General features: G+C 39.3%; 1 protein-coding gene across 1 annotated transcript in view; it reads left to right on the top strand.

Moving 5' to 3' along the window:
- The window catches only part of crb2a (crumbs cell polarity complex component 2a), a 50,827-nt gene that overhangs the window by 8,669 nt on the left and 24,663 nt on the right, over positions 1–17,495 (top strand). Inside the window, exons 2-3 of the mRNA XM_044174704.1 lie at positions 3,134–3,826; positions 14,954–15,149. Of these exons, the coding sequence (XP_044030639.1) occupies positions 3,134–3,826; positions 14,954–15,149 (889 nt within the window). The remainder of the gene's footprint in view (positions 1–3,133; positions 3,827–14,953; positions 15,150–17,495) is intronic.

The raw sequence follows: 17,495 nt of genomic DNA, 5'->3' as shown, positions 1-17,495 counted from the left end.
GATCTCATACTTTTAGACCTTGGGATTTAGTTCATCACCGTATGTAGTGACTACTAGTGTAATTGTGATAGATGTGCTCTAGTGAGTATTTGAGGCAGCAGGATGGTGTATGTTGGAATGAATCCATGTCAACTAGTGCAACAGTGCGGCTCATTGATGTGTTTTTAATAGTTTTTGGACTACAATGGAGCTCTATGGCACAGAGATAAGATATGTCAGGCTTTGATACACACACAATACTTGTTAGTAGGATATATTCATTGTTGGTTTGTCATGGCAATGTCACCAGACTTGCCCTTTAAGTAGCCATTACCTGCTCCTCTCTGACCAAAACTATCAAACTAAAACTCCAAGCCAATCTGCTTCATCAGGATTGTGTGGGGGTGTGGTTTATTTTTTATAGTGCTGGCAACATAAGCAAACAACCCCACAACTGTTATTAGATTCTGATTTAAATGTTGCTAAATCCTGAGTGGTGCACAGAAATATGTGACAACATCTTTTTCCAAGAGTACCCCCGTTTAATATCTTCCACTTCAGTGACAATTTGGAACCAGGACACTGATCAAACTGTTGGACTGTTGGGGGATGGGGGGATGGGAGTGGTGGTTGAGATTGGCCTAATAAGAGGAATGTGGACTGATTCAGAGACCTCATGGCAGCTGGTGAGGGGAGACAGTATATTTAAATTCTCACTAAACTACCCCACCCCCCTTAAAGTGTTCACATCCACTTCGTGAAATGACATACAGAATGGCCCCACAGGCTGAGAGAATGGCTATTCATGGAGGATAATGCACAGTACAGTCATTATTTGCACTGGCTACAAGCTAATTGACAAGAAACACAGTTATTTATCTAATACAAGGAACAGCCTGTTGGGCTTTAACAGTGAATCTGTGCCTCATGCACCTTTGTGAAACAAGAGTTCACAATGGTGGCCCCTAGAGGCCATGGGCAGATTATGAGACAATTGGCCCCTGGGCACAGACACATAAAAGGTCCCCCGGTCCTACCTACCAGCATCCTGCCTGCAGGTGTTTTGCATCTTTTTCCACAGTATTTTGCAGGTTAACCTTCACACCTTCACTAGAGTTCTGTTGTTGGGTGAGAACTGCACCTGAACTGAAACATTTTGTTTACGCTATACATGAAGAGAGGCTACCTAACTCCTGTCCAAAGCTTCCTGCCACAGCAGATCCACACTGACACTCTTCTCCACAGATATTAGCAAATTATTATCAAAAAATATTAAAGGAAACCTGTGGTTATATTTTCTGACCATGCATTTTCTGACGAACCATGCATGCCTATTGAGCAGTAGTACTATATCAGCAGACTTAATGCCCAGTTCAAAGTAAAATTCAATGAGCTGTTACACTGTTGCATTGCGCTGGGAGCAGCTGAGCAGAAATAGACATGTGGCTTAGAAAGGAATGGAAGAAGAAAAGTATTGCGAGGGAACGCAAAATAATGCAAAAAAGTAGTCCTCAAAAAATCCTTGCTGTGACCTTTAAGGGGCATCCGTAATTATGTATTTAGTGAAAGTAAACTTAAACAAATTCTTAGATCAAGAGGTCTCTCCAGAAAAAAGCAGTACAGTAATCTGCAGGATGCTGTCGGTTTAATTCGTGAACAGTTACTGCACCCCAGAGGGGTTTCACTGAGGAAAAGGAGACGTCTCCAGAGGTGGAATTACAGATGTGCAGTTGAATCTACCTCATAAAGCTAATGTGCTGTATTTGTATGAGTCAAAAAAAGCAACAAACAAGAAGATGACTGAAATGCTGCAAACAGAGTCTGTGGGTCTGTCACAGACAGAGCAGACAGCATTGAACCACTAGCAGAGATACATCAGGAATGCAGACCAACACTAGTTGGAAAGCTTTTTGTGTTTTTGCACAGGGTCCTCTGTTCTATGCACAAAACAAATTAAAGTAACCTTCAGTGCTGAAATAGGTTTTGGTAAAAGGCCTGTTGCTATAAGGGTGGCGCAATAGTTGATGTTTCTTATACATACAGCTCCTGTTTGATAATGTTCTATCTGATAACTTCTTTGCAATGGACATCATATAAGATGAGGTCCATAAACAATGCTAAATGCATTAACTTGAGAATCTCCACACTACTTTCCATTCCAAATAGGCGTACGGCTCAGAGGGAACGGAAGATGCAAAACATTGCGTGGGAATGCTAAAGTAGTCCTCAAAAATGTTTTCGCCATGACCTTTAGGGTGCTCCGTAGCTTTCAAAGAGATACTCGGGATATGTTAAAACATATAGATTAGAGTTGGAATGGAGTTTTATAATATTTTTGTAGATACTGATTTATTTAACTATATATATGTCATTGCTTAATTATTCATTTCATTACCTACTTATTAAATTTAATTTAGGGAGAGATATTTATATTTTTCATTTGATATTTATTAATTACATTTTTTATTTATTTTCCATCTCTTATTTATTTATTTATTTATTTCATTGTGGAATTATTATGTAATTATTATATTTAATTGCCTATTTTATTGATATAATAATGATCCATCTAGTCTAGTAAATCTGCCCAGTATGTCAAATTTTGCTCTCAAACCTTTTCTATTTAATTGCATATTAAAGACACAAAAGTACTCTCCTGTTCATACAGGTCACAAACCAATTTAATCCAATCCTCATCAAATTTGAAAACTAATGTGTAAATGACCCAGACAAAAAGTTATGCAGTTATTTTTTGATCTTCTACTTTTTTTGGTACACAATCCAACGGAGGGGTCTTCCTCCTGATGAATTAAAGAACTAGTTAAATAGACAAATTAAGTGTCATGCTGGAGGAGGACTTTCCACAACCTGGCAACCCAAAAGTTCAGCACATTATTGGCTTAACTGAGCGACAAACCATTAGTAAATTATTTATTAATCATTAATAAAGCCATTTATTACATATTATAAACCAATTTTAGGGTGCCTTATTAGACAGTGGTGTCCCATTTTCCTAAAACTGTAGAAATACTACCCCTCAAATTTTTCTTGGGCCCCTTGAGGCATCCGGACCCCTAGGTTGGGAACCACTGCTCTGACATGCTCTTAACATGCATTAATTAATCCTCAGCATAACATTTTGTTTGTTTTTCAGGAATCCTTTGCACAGCCACATCAGACAAATGTTTGTCTGCACCCTGCCAGAATGGAGCTTCCTGTGTGGACACCATGGATGATTATGCCTGTATCTGTACCAGAGTGGGGGTCCGATACATGGGCAAAAACTGTGATGAACTCTATGACGCCTGCTCCTTTGCTCCATGTGAAAACTGCACCAGCACCCCTGGCACCACAGAATACCACTGCATCTGCCCGGACGGACTAACAGGTGATAACTGCACAGAGGAGGTAGACGAGTGTCAGAGCAACCCGTGCACCGAACCCCGTTCTCTGTGTGTAGACCAGCTGAATGGTTACTTCTGCAGATGTCCTGCTGGATATGGAGGACGGGACTGCAGGACACATGTGACTGACTGCATCGATGAACCCTGCAGGAACAATGGGACTTGTGTATTACGACCAGAGGGCTTTGAATGCCGTTGTGCACCAGGGTTTGAGGGGAAGAACTGTGAGGAAGATGTGAATGAGTGTTCATCAGAGCCCTGTCAGAATAGAGCTATCTGTATAGACGGAGCGGCAGAGTTCCACTGCTTCTGTGTGCCTGGTTTTCAGGGCTATAACTGTGAAATTGACATCAACGAGTGTGCTTCACGACCCTGTGAGAACAACGCCACCTGCATTAATGAGAAGGACCACTACGAGTGTGAGTGCCTGGTTGGCTTTGCAGGTACATCCAAAAGTCACACACACACACACAGATTTATCTACATGGATGTACGGTACAATATTTGCTTGGCAGATGTCCATAAAAATGGTAAATTAGGACACGTTAAACACAGAGTGTGATCAGTCAACTGTTTATTTACTGTTTTAAATCAGTGCACAAGGTAAGTCTATATAACTGCAGCAACAATAGTGATGCTTCAGTTCCTTTCCTTCAATTCCTTATGAATTTTGCCACTCATATTATTATAATTATTCTTGTCCTCTATTTGGGGGATAATCATGAAAGTTTTGGAGCCACAGTTGCCACAGTTTGGGGTGTTTGGGGGATGTAAACAGGAAGTATAATGTTGCCATGGAGGCAGTTAGTTAGCTGTGGGCTACAACTTGAGCCCAGTATTTGTTTACATTTTGGCATGTACCCATGGATGTACAGACAGCTGTCACTGGATTACTTTGATACTGAAGAAAACTGATGATTCTCATCATCATGTTTTTTGGCTGGACCGCAGCGAAATGGTGAGCCCTAAAAAGGCGAAAGTCTGTCCCTGACTTACTGAGTGAGTGATGAAGTAACACCATTGGTCAGTCGAGTGATCAGCTGACCCAGGGCCAGATCTGCCCCCAAACCAGCAGATCTGCTGCGTTTCATTCGCATCATTTTTTTCCCCACCAGCTTTCCGCCAAGTCCAGACCCTACTCTGCCACTGATTGGCTAACCCTAGCCTTAACCAACATAACCAGTGGAAGCAATGAGTACTAGCCAATCATAGGGAGTGCTGGCGAAAAGCTGGTGGGAAAAATAAAAACGCATTTCATTTTTAGTTCCACTTCCCCTCATTCACTTCCCCTCAGCCCTTGGTGTTACTAAACAGCATATGTCGCACGGAGGCCACTTGGAGAGCAGAACCACAAATGAAACAAGAATTAGCTAGCTATTTCCTAACTGTATGTTCAGTGGGTGTCTGGTGTTGAGTAATTTATTTAATGTTTATTTGTATAGGGCCAAGTATGTAGCATAAACCAGTGCCACACACCACAGTATTTATCGCCTAAGCTAATTTGCAATGCCCATCCCTAGATGTGCCTTTTAAAATACATAAAACTCAACAAAAAATACACAAGAGGCAGTACAAAACACAAACTCAACAATAAGTACGTACAATAAAAACACAAAAGTCAGAACTCAACAAGAAAATATAGACATAATACAAGACACAAATTAATGCAATAAAGCACCATAAATCAAGAAGCACCAGATCATTGATGACTACATGACTGATCCCTCTTCAAAAACTGTTTCAGTCTGAGTTTAAAATGATCCCAGTCAGGATCCAATTTGAGTTCTGTAGGTAAGGAATTACACATTTTGATGCCCCGAACAGAAAAAGCTGCTTGTCCAAATGTGGTTTACGTTAGGGTACCTTACAATTCCCGTTGGTTGCTCCGCGTGTTACTGAGCCCAAAGCTCTGAACGGAACCACAAGGTCACTGAGCAACTAGGAAACCTTGTTATGTAGGCATTTATAGATGAGTTTAAGATTAGCAAATTTAATAAAATGATCAAAACTTAACATATTTAAAGAACATGGCAATGATGTGATCTTATCAGCTTCCTGTCCAAAATTTGAATTGCTCGATAGTATATCATCATAAGAGACTTGGGTACTGTAGATGCTGCTTGTAACTTAAATGCAAAAAGATCATAAAGTGCATGAAACTATTTGCAGCATGAAATGGTAGGAAGTCTCTTGGAAGTCTAAATGTATTTAAGTTTTCTTTTGCAACCTTGCTCACCATTTTAAAACGCTTCTGAAAGTAGGAATCTAATATAAGGCAGAGATATTTTACTTCAGAGACCTGTTCAATACATTGCCCATTGATCTTTAGATTTAACTCATTAGCTACTATTGAGGACCAAGCCCTGGAAGAAAAGCAAACTGACACAGTTTTCTTAACATTGAGTGTAAGACATGAGTTTTCAAACTATGCTGCTATGGACTGTAAATTATATGACAGTTGCGTGGAAAGTGACAGAGTAGTTCTACCAAATACATATATAACTGTATCATCTGCATACATCTGAAAACCTGCTCTAAGACATGAATGTGGTAAGTCATTTATATATAAACTAAAAAGAAATGGACCAAAAATGGAACCCTGTGGAACTCATGTTTAGTCTTTAAAAAAGATAATTTGTCATTATTAATAATAACACATTGTTCACGGTTGGAAAGATAACATTTAAACCACTGTAAAGTTTTATTAGAGAAAAAAAATAGCGAAAGTTTATGAATAAGAATATTTCAATTCAATTCAATTTTCAATTTTATTTATATAGCGCCAATTCATAACAGAAGTTATCTCATTGCACTATTCCTATAGAGCAGGTCTAGACCGGACTCTTTATAATATTAATTGCCGTGTTAAGTTTTAAGAGAGAGAGAGAGAGAGAGAGAGAGGAGGAGTTTGGGGGAAGGGGACTGGGTTAGGGAGGCACAATGCAAAGACCACATAGAATATTGGAGAGACACGATCTCTTTTCCTAGTTTTTGTCAGTACACGTGCCGCAGCATTCTGGATCAACTGGAGAGTCTTAAGGGACTTATTCGGGCAGCAGTCCAGCCTAGAAGTACCAAATGCATGCACTAATTTTTTGGCATCATTTTGAGACAGGATGTGCCATGAATATCATGATTAATGTGTCAAATGCCTTTTTAAGATCCAGAGACTGCCCCAACTACTTCACCTTTATCAAATGATGATTTAAGCTGTTCTATAAGAAAGCAATTAGCAGTCTCTGTTCAATAATATGGACGGAAGCCAAACTGTAATGGATGTAGTTAATTATGTAATTCTACATACTTCATTAACTGGTTAGCTACAACTTTTTCCAGAACTTTATAAAATACAGGTAGGATACTAATTGGCCTATAATTGCATGCCTGATCAACAGCACCTGATTTAAAAAATGGTATCACTCTTGCTAGCTTCCATTTTTTTTCCCATTTCTTTATCAATGATCACAAAGTGTAACAAAGTGTAAGTTAGCTAACCGTGAATGGTCAATTAAAACCTGCTGTGATTAACATTAGTTATTTGGCATAACACTGAACTGTCATACAATATGGCAGACTCATATGACAACAGTGCAGGAAGACGATTTTTTTTTCTCAGAGCATATTGCTCTCTACATGACTTGACACTGCCTGTTTATTGTTTGCAAGTTGCCATGGTATCAACGTAACATTAGTACATGCCAGCAGCCAAATCAGCATTGTGTGAACTTGTTTGGCAAGGGCTTGACTGTAACAGATGTTCATTTATATGTAAAAGTCCTCCACTCTAACTTTAAGCATTTTGGGACAGCCAGAGTTCTCTGTGTGGCTTCCTTTTCTCCATCCAATGACAGGAGTCATCACGGGCATTTGCCCAGGAGCTGCATTTCCTTGATCTTCCACAACTCTCACTGTCACGGGCTCCTCATCTGACAGCCTCCCTGCAGTTCTGTCAACCACTCACACATGCTCTTCAACCAGGATCTTGTGCATCAGTTCCACAGCTGAGTGCCCCCGCGTAGCTATGCCGAACATCGGCATTGGTTCCCCAGCCGTCCACCCCAGTACATCTGCACTGGGAGCTGGTCCTCAACCTCGACATTTGTGCAGTCATATTTCAGGGATATGACTGTTGGGTTAGCAGCTCATTCGGTGCTGGGTACATCATCTGGAGCAGTCTGTTTTTTGGTTCTGACCCAGTTGGGGGTACATCTTATCCCTACAGCCTTTGCCTCAGGTGTTAACCAATAGCAAAGCCTGTTGTGGGCGGAGCACGTACGGAATAGAAATAGTATGTGTGGAGCTCTCTAACTACAACACCAACGGGCCCAAGCCCAAGTCACCTGCCACCAGATCAGCCAATTGCAAAATTCAATTGCAATGCGGGTTTCAACCTGTAGAGGGCAGTTGCTATGCAGAATTATGATACAATATGTAGAATTCAAATTCACTTTGGACTAAAATATCAAGATTTGGACCTGAATCCATCAACAACACTACTTAATTTTCAGCTGAAAATCGTGGTTTGGGGGTTTAGTTACTCTTTAAGTTACTATAGCTGCCATATTTCGCAGGACGTGCATGAGTGCGGTTTCCATGGGAATGCAGACGTCAAGGTTTTAGTTATACGGAAGTGGCCATGGTTTCACCTAAAATTGGTTGGAAAAATGATAGACGCAGTTATGGGCCGGAACCTGTGGGAACAAGCGCACAATTTTTTTGTTGTTGAGACCGGACAAAGGAGAAGCGTTTCAGCCAGCTCTTTGAAAGATTTTATAAGGTAAGGCTAACAATGTTGTGGTCAAACAGTGTTAGAAGTACAGTTGTTTTTGATAGTGGTTTAATGCTTGTTAAAATAATTTCAGAAGGTTTTGATTTCATAACTTATGCTTGCTAATACCATCAAAGAGGCATCTGTTAGCTTTTTTAGCTGGGCTAGCTAACTGAATAGATAGCTAATTTAGCTAACATAAATAAACAACTCTCAGTGTGTGCAACATATAATGCTGTTGTTATTAGAGATCAGTTACAACAAACGTTACCCACAACTTGCTTTTTATCTGTTACTATTGCTTCTTATTGTTAGCTGTTTATGGGAATGTAAGCAGTAGGCTAACTGCTAACATTAGTTTCAAACAGCACCATTTGACAGCACACAATGTCTCCATTTTAGGTTCAGTCTGCCATTATTTTCACCCAACAGGCCAACAGGCTTTTTCAAAAAAGTTTCTAATTACATGGCCTCAGATACAAATTGTAAACACTTCTCTTCTCTCAGGTGTCTTCCCACAGGACGTGAAAACTACAGTCATCAAGGCAATAAGAACAATGTAGACATGTCACTAATGAACAGTTATAGGCCTATATCAAACCTCCCGGTTTAAAGTAAAATCATTGAAAAAGCTGTTTTTCAACAGCTGAACAACTTCTTGCCACTAAACAGCTGCTTTGATGTCTTCCAGTCAGGATTTTGACCACACCACAGCACAGAGACTGCTCTTGTTAAGGTCTTCAGTGATATCCACTCAAACACAGACAGTGGCAGTCTTATTATTACTGGATCTCAGTGCTGCATTCGACACGGTCGACCACAACATATTTCTAGACTGACTGGAAAACTGGGTGGGACTTTCTGGCACAGTACTAAACTGATTTGAATCCTACTTACAAGACAGGGACTACTTTGTGTCTATAGGTAATTACACATCTGAGTGGATACAAAATGACAAGCAGAGTTCCCCAAGGCTCCATTCTGGGGCCTCTTCTGTTCAACATCTACATGCTTCCACTGGCTCAGATCATGGAAAACAACAAAATATGTTACCATAATTATGCAGATGACAAACAAATTTATATAACCATAACACCAGGCATACAAGCGTTGAGTAAATGCATTGAACATTGGATGTGCCAGAATTTTCTTCAATTAAATGAAAATAAAACTGAAGTAGCTGTTTTGGAGCCAAGGAACGATTAAAAGTTAAAACAAAGTCAGCCTACTATCACCTGAAGAATATATCAAGAATTAAAGGACTTATGTCTCAGCAGGATTGGGAAAAACTTGTCCATACATTTATCTTCAGTTGAGTCAAAACTAAATACGGAGAAGCAGCAGTCAGTTTTTATGCACCATGGAACAAACTCCCAGAAAACTGCAGGTCTGCTGCAACTCTCCGTTCTTTTAAATTAAGGCTGAAGACTTTTCTTAAATCAAATTTGAGACTGCACTGTAACTTTTACTCTCCTGTATTATCTTATTTTTATTTGACTCTTTTTAACTGTATTTAAATGTCTTTTTTATATTGCTTTCACATTTTGTCTTGATGCCTTTTATGTTTTATGTAAAGCACTTTGCCTTGTTGTTGAAATGTGCTATACAAATCAACTTGCCTTGCCAATGGCAGACAAATCTCTCCCCCAAAGAGCTACGTATTAGAAGGGTAAGTCTTTTTTTCCTGTTTAGATCGCCCTATATTGCTTTTAAACAGTACATTTTCAAATCCAGGCTATAACCGTAAGTTAACGGTTTTGAGTCTTATTAGGTATGTTAATCAAAGCCATCTAGAAAAGTTAGAATTTTCATCTAAAGTTAACTATAATTCATTGTTTGATCACTGTGTAATAAATTAGAAATATGAGTAATTGTGACTAAAATTCAGTGTCCTGGGTGACAAATACTAAAACCTCCTGCACTGCAATAAGTGTTACCATAAAAAAGCATATTTTCTGCTATACTTTAGAAGTCACACAGTGATTCCTAGTGCAGACTCATAATGTTGACTAATTGAATATTTGAGACATACTGAATCTCCTCATTTCACTGGTGTCTTCCTGTACTGCAGTAGTGTCATTCTGTAAACCTCTGGTTATGAAAGTATCCACTCATCAACACATGTTCAGTATTGTCAACTTATTTCTGCTGAGCTCCGGTACCACCTGTTCTTACAGCTACTTTCAGTCCCTGGCTAAAGATTTTGGTTTTGTACTACTTCCATTTGTCTGCTTCTTTTAAGATCGCCATAGTCATAGTCTGTTTGAAATAAAGAAAAGTTTGATGTTACTAGCTCCCATCAAGATTTTTAATGGACTATGTACATGTAGAATTTAGGTATGCCTAGAAAATCTAGTTACAAAATGCATTTACAATTTTGAAGCTGTCATATGTGATAGCTCAAAACAGATCAGTAATACAACTGATCACTGAAATCATTTGGTTAAACTGATAGCAACTATGGGCTTATAACAGCATCATAACTAACAAATGAGATGTGAATATTGATGAAGTGCAACAACAAACTTTTAATCAAAGTAACTTTTACTCTAGGGCTACCATCAATCAATCATCAGTCGAGAGTGTAATCTTTTGTCAGTCAATATAAACTTTTAGAAATGCAGTTTTGTCTTAAAATCACTGAACTACAAAGTATTCAGTGTTGAGTTAATCCACCATACACTACAGATTTTTGACTGATGAATATACAGTGAACAGCCATGCAATTCCATAACAAGCTACTTTACAACATCCATAGTTATTGTCATTACTAATGTTTGTGTTTTTCCTTCCAGCAATAAACTATTTGTAATTCTTCATTAGTGTAATTCTCCACAGCCTTAATGGGCAAAAGATAGTGTGTATGGCACCTCAATTATAGTATGTTTTAAAATACTGTACAGAAGCTCATGGTTTAACATATGTTTTGCATGACGGTGTAGTCCCTCATTCGTCCAGGAGTGTTCTATCGTAGAAAAGGTTTCAGTCGTAGTCATCTGGACACTGTTTTCAGAATCAAGACATTTCGTCTCCCATCCGGAAGTCATTCACAATTGAGAATGACTTAATTACAAACACACATTATTGGCCGTTGCTCTTTCAAAATGAAAAGACCAAAACCAACAATGTGTTAGTCTCTCTCTATCTGACTTATGACTGTTTGTGGCTCTCAGCTCCAAGCATATTGGTTCCTACTGAAGACTTATATCTTTAAAAACACAACACAAAACACATATCACAAATATAGTCATTTTTAAAAAAGGGCTCTAATTTCCTACAACAGCTGGTCACTGTTTTTAGCACGTTGCTAAAAAACGTTGCTCAAACAGGAGGAAATTGTGCATTTGTTGGGGACTATTTGTCATGTATTTCTATGCACCAATCAGAATTGAATGTGTGTGTGCATGTATGTGTTAAACTCTTAATAAATTAAACCTAAGAATCCTAAGAAACCTTATCCTTTAATTAATTACAAACACACATTAAAACTGCATTAAAATTTGGCCAGTAAGTATCAGGAGAAACAAGTTGACCGACACACAGCCATGACACATTATCATCTTATAATCGATATGGCTAATGTGTCAGCCATCAATGACGTATTTGTACATCCAGGAGACACAGAGCAACACCACTAAAACATAGAATAACCTGAAATGATAAGGGCCTTAAAGGTCCAGTGTGTAACATTTAGGAGGAGCTATTGGCACAAATGGAATATAAAATGTATGAGTATGTTTTCATTAGTGTATAATAAGAATTGTTGTGTTTTCATTACCTTAGAATAAGCTGTTTTTTTCTACATCGGTAGGGTCCCCTTCCATTGAGGTCGCAATGTTGCACCACCATGTTTCTACAGTAGCCCAGAACGGACAAACCAATCACATTTCGCATATTTCGCGTATTACACGGCCACCGTAGTTTCTCCTACACACTTGGAAGGGGAGGGTGATGCGAGCGGTATTCAAATGGTTGCAAACTACAATTTCACCGCTAGATGCCACTAAATCCTACACACTGGACCTTTAAGGATTTAAAATCCTTAACATACCTTTTATTATACAAGTTGATATTTTGCTTACATGGTGCATATTCCTAAATAAAATTGTATTAAATTATCACTAACTGACACACCTATTAAAACGTTAGATATAAAGAACCTGCCATGTGCATTGTACCTGATGAGCATTTAAACACAGCAGATACATATACAATGCTCAAAGAGTGGGAGGAATGGGGGTCAGTAGGGGCCCACAGCTCATTTTTGCCCTGGGTTGCTGCCCATGCCCCATAGTGTGCTCTAATACTTTCTTTCTGTCATACAAGTTTTAAAGTTCTTTATGTCATGTCCTATTCAATCATCATCTAAACCAAAAATGGTGTCAATAATACTGCTCCTAGTCAAAAGTTTGCATCAATAACTTTTTCAACTGAAGAAATCAAAAAGGTTTTAGTTTTTTTCATGCACTGGAACTTACATATAGACTCTCAAAACATGTGCCACTATAGTATAATGAGACCTGAAAAACACAATCTACAGTAATATTACTTCATATTACTTCAGAGATAGAAGCTCAGCCTCCTGCATGTGTGTTTGCACTTTTGCTCAAAGCTGTGAATGAAGATGTTTAACACTGTCATCAATAATCATCTCCTCAAAGAACACATCAGCAGTGAGACAAGGACTTTCTGCTCGCTGACAGCATTTATTTGTTTATCTACTTTCCTCACCGTCAATTCCAGAGTCTTTCAGTTGTTCCTGATAAACTGGGCACGAGGAGTATTTTAAGTGCACAGTAAGATGTTTTTAGTCAGACATCTTATCTGCAGCTCAGATAAAGTCTGTGCAGAGTGAGAGAAAACACTCCCATCTTGCTTTTCTTACACTCCTTGCTTTCTCTACGAGCCTGCTCTGTGTCAGAGGAGCTTCATGTTATCTGTGAGTGGTGGGGTTAGATCAGCACTGCTGCATTCCCGTCCCGTTTATTTGGAGAATGTAAAGAAAGGTGTTTATCATTGCGGGTATCTGGAGACCAGAATAGACACACTGATCTAGACATTTGGACAGTTCAGTGTGGTTGGTGTGTTGATTTGTAAAAATGTGACTGGTCATTTGACTATATAGAATAGCTAAATTTACCCGTAGGGCTGGGTATTGGTACTCGATACATTTAAGGTATCAACCGAAATAACCCAGGACCAAGTAGTTTCAAAACGTCTCCAGTCAAACGATACCTACATCCTTTTTGTATCTAGATTACTAAAAATTACTATTTGTATAGTTTTGCAGCAAGGGTTCGTTGATTTAATGCGCCGTGTGATTGGCCCACTACCGCAGCTTCAGCCTGCAGCTAGTAGCTACGTACAATCTGTGGTGGTGGTGAAGTTGAGCGCGTTGTATTTGACAGAGTTGGCAGTTCAGCCTGCTTGTCTTTTCGCGGCCACTTCGGAGCCTGCTTCGCCCTGCGGACACACAGCCTGTCAACTCTGCCTAGCCTGGAGACACTCCAGCAGCGAAGCGGGCTCCAGAGAAGTGACCACAAGAGGAGCAGTAGCAGGCTGGGCAGGAGGGACGGCGACAGCTGAAGAGATCAGTGTGATTACGAGAAACTTCAGCTCACAATCCGCTGTATCAGCACCACTGCTGATTCTGATAAATAATATCCCATGCTTGCCAACCCTTTTGATTTCTGTGCCCCTCTCCCTCCTGTTTTTCTGGAGTGATCTCGCTCCCGCACAAAATATCAAGATCTGCCCATCCATATTTATTAGAAATTGTATTACTGCTGTGACTGTGTTTTTAAATTACGCACATATTCCACATATTTGTCAGTTTTCTCTAAACAGAGAGCAAGAGAGACAAGCAGACAAGTGTGTGCCCCTCCCCGCAGATCATCACACAAGGCAAACCTTTTAACTTAATTTTCCACAAGAAGCGACGCCCTGCAGAAACACATAAAAATCTATAAAGTAATGTAAAAGTTATAAATTCATGAGGTTACTATAAAGATAATATATTGTGAAAAGAGCAGAGGAGCAGAATCGCTTGTTGACCAGCGCAGAGATATGCGCTTCTGGTATTAATAGCACGGCTACTGCTCGCAGGAGAAATTACCCAGCGTGGCATTTTGTGGTGCTTCCGCCTCCTGTGTGTCCCTGGTGTGACTCGCTGTCAAAACACCCCACAGGAGAACAAGGCAGATAACCACAGGTTCTCGTTAATTTTATAATGGACATTTGTGTTGTGATATTTAAACAAACCATCAATCAACAGGGAAATAAAAGCCTCTTGTGTAAGAGAGTTGCTTTCCTCCTGGGACTGTATATTTCATTGCACTAGTTTGCATCTAGCAGACGCCTGGAACGGTATATTTACTTTCACGTGTCTTGCTTTTCTTAATGTATTTCTTCAAAACGGAACTATCAAAATGTACATGGACCCTGGTCTGTTGTACTGGCTCTCTGTACATTGGCTACACTTCTCTTGTGCGCTCTAATTAAAGAACAAAATGTATTTGTGTGAAAATGATTTGGATGGGGAGGAGTGGTGGCATTTTACAGAACTGAACGCTTCTATTCACATGATGGGTATCAAATTAAGTACACTATTGGTATCTGTATCACTTTAAAGGTACTGGTCTTGGTACTGGTTTCATAATTTTTTAAAGAATACTCAGCAATATTTACCCGGTATAACAACTTGCATTTCATCATCATCACTGTTATCAGTGTCATCATTGCGTTCATATTTCTCTCCCAGTGCTTTCTACAGTAACCTCCTAACTTTCCCCTCCTCCACCAGGAGTCAACTGTGAAACTGAAATAGATGAGTGTGAGTCCAGCCCCTGCCACAACGCAGCCACCTGCCACGACCTGATCGGCATGTACTCCTGTGAGTGTCTGCCCGGCTTCGATGGCATCAACTGTGAAGTTGACGTTGATGAGTGTGCCAGTGAGCCCTGCCAGAATGGAGCTGTCTGTCATGACATGGTGAACAGGTAGGCCAATCTTCATGCTGAATTTACTATCTGTAGGAGCTACAACAGTGAAGACCGATATACCTGGATAGCTTGTGGAGGGCAGGGCTTGGGTGGCCATGTGCTGCTTCATCAGATGTTCCCGCTATCCATCATGTTTGTGCCAAACAGGGTACACAAGGGATTGGACCTGGTTGCAGATAACAGAGGCAGAGGCAGAACTGGTGCAGTACAAGGGTTTGATAAGAGTCAATATACAAAGTCTTACAGGGATTGTCAGGCAGGCGGAGATCAAAACCAGGAAAGGCAGTCCAGATGAGACTAACAAATCCAATAGGGATCGGGGAGAAAATCCAAAGTCGATACAACCAGCAAGATCCACAAAAACAGTCCAGAACACAAGGAAAAAAATAATGGGAAAAAGCGACAGGAACGTAGGGCACATAACCAAGACGAACTGACACAGAACAAAGAAAGTATACAGACTTATATACACTCAGGTGAGGGGAGAAAACAAGACACAGAAACAGATTAGGGTGAGGCATATAATCAAAAATGGTGGGAAAAGCAAACAAAGACAGGAAGTAAAACTACACGAGACACATGAGGCAGCACATTACAAAATTAATATTATAAAGAGTACGGTCTAGACCTGCTCTATAGGAAAAGCGCAATGAGATAACTTGTGTTATGAATTGGCGCTATATAAATAAAATTGAATTGAATTGAATTGACACTATCATTATTGTACCTAGCCCCAATTTGGGCCTCTCATTTATTATCATTATTTCCAAGTCACACAGCCAAACATCCACCCAGCCCAATATCACTTTTCATTGTAAGTTCTGAAGGTATTTCCAAAATCCTGACTCTGGAAGTTGCAGCTTTTCCTATGCATATAGCCGGAAATGACATATGTACTTGCTCTTGTTGTATGACACAAGGAATCCGTTATTTTGTATGAAAATTTGAAAGAGAAAAAAGTATCATCAAACATCACAAATATTAATGATATTGAAACATTTTTGAGCAAGTACATGTGTCATTTCCAGCTAGCATCCTTGTTTGGATTAGGAAATAGAGTTGCTATTAATATATCGTGCAGTGGACAGAATATTTCCTCATCCTGATGGCTAGAAGAGTTTTTTAAGGATTCTGGAAACACCTTCAGAGCAGCGGCAAGAGCTATTAAACTACTTTCTGGGATTGTCAAAAATAACGGGATATTTATTTTTTGGAAAAATGTATGCTTAACTATGGAACTTGAATGTACTGCTAATACATTAGACCAACAAACTGGGGTTATATTATACCATTATTAATGTTACAAACCCCAAAAAGGCTTGTACTTATGGGATCATAACATAACATAACATAAAATTATTCAAAGAGTGTCAAAGAGTAGCAGATAAACCATTTTTATTTTATCTTTAAAGAGTAGCAACACCAGGCTGAAAAGCAGTGCTTTGCTGCACTCTCTGGTTTAAAGTTTCAAGCCCAATGAGAAAAGCCCTTAATTCAAGTAAAGTTGTATCTTCTAGTGGCCTGTTTCCTTCTAACATTCTCTTAAGTCCCTGATATACTCCAAAATGGCCGTGGGCACCAGTGCAGACAGAAGACTCACACGTGGTTCTGTACATACTACTCTGGGTTTGGGTCAGCCGATGAGAAAATTTGGGATATAGTTTCAATAGTATAAGTCCTTGCTTGCCACTCTAATGACATATTGCCAAAAATATTTTCAACTGATCTCTTGTTGTCTTAACCTTAATATAAATCAATTGAACATGCCTAAGGTTACTGGGTGTTACATATTCGCCTATTATGATGTGCTGAATAGCTAATGAAGCAGGAAATGTGAATATGTAGCTATGCAACAATTAATTTATCATGGCTGGTAATAAGAGGAAATGTAAGTGAAAAGCTGAATTCCACAGCCCTCAGAGCATGCATGTGTGTCTGCTAAACCCCTTCCTACTCTCACCACCTGAGAGGAGACAAATGGACAGACACAAACACATTCATGAGATACAAAGATTGTTGAAATATGTGGACATCTAACTTGCGTGATGTTATTTTACTATTTCATTTACTTTTACACATATGTGTGTATAACCTATATATGGTGTGTCGTCATAATAGCAAAACATATATTAGACCTACCATGTGTGACATTTAATTAATGCTGTCTGTTAATTACTTAGGTTATAAGTGGACAATATCTCATTTTAGTCAAAAAAGTGTGTGGTGCATTCCAACAACTGATAAGACAAAGCTTTAACATGAGAGAATTAAACTTAAAACTTTATTATGATATGGTGGGAGTGGAGTGAAGTTAGCGCCTTGAGCGCAAATAATCCTGCCCCT

This window comes from Siniperca chuatsi, linkage group LG18 (genome assembly GCF_020085105.1).
Source record: "Siniperca chuatsi isolate FFG_IHB_CAS linkage group LG18, ASM2008510v1, whole genome shotgun sequence".
In the NCBI taxonomy this organism is placed as follows: domain Eukaryota; kingdom Metazoa; phylum Chordata; class Actinopteri; order Centrarchiformes; family Sinipercidae; genus Siniperca; species Siniperca chuatsi.
The sequence above is the reverse complement of the archived record's forward strand: the minus strand, read 5'-3'. Positions and strand labels throughout refer to the sequence as shown.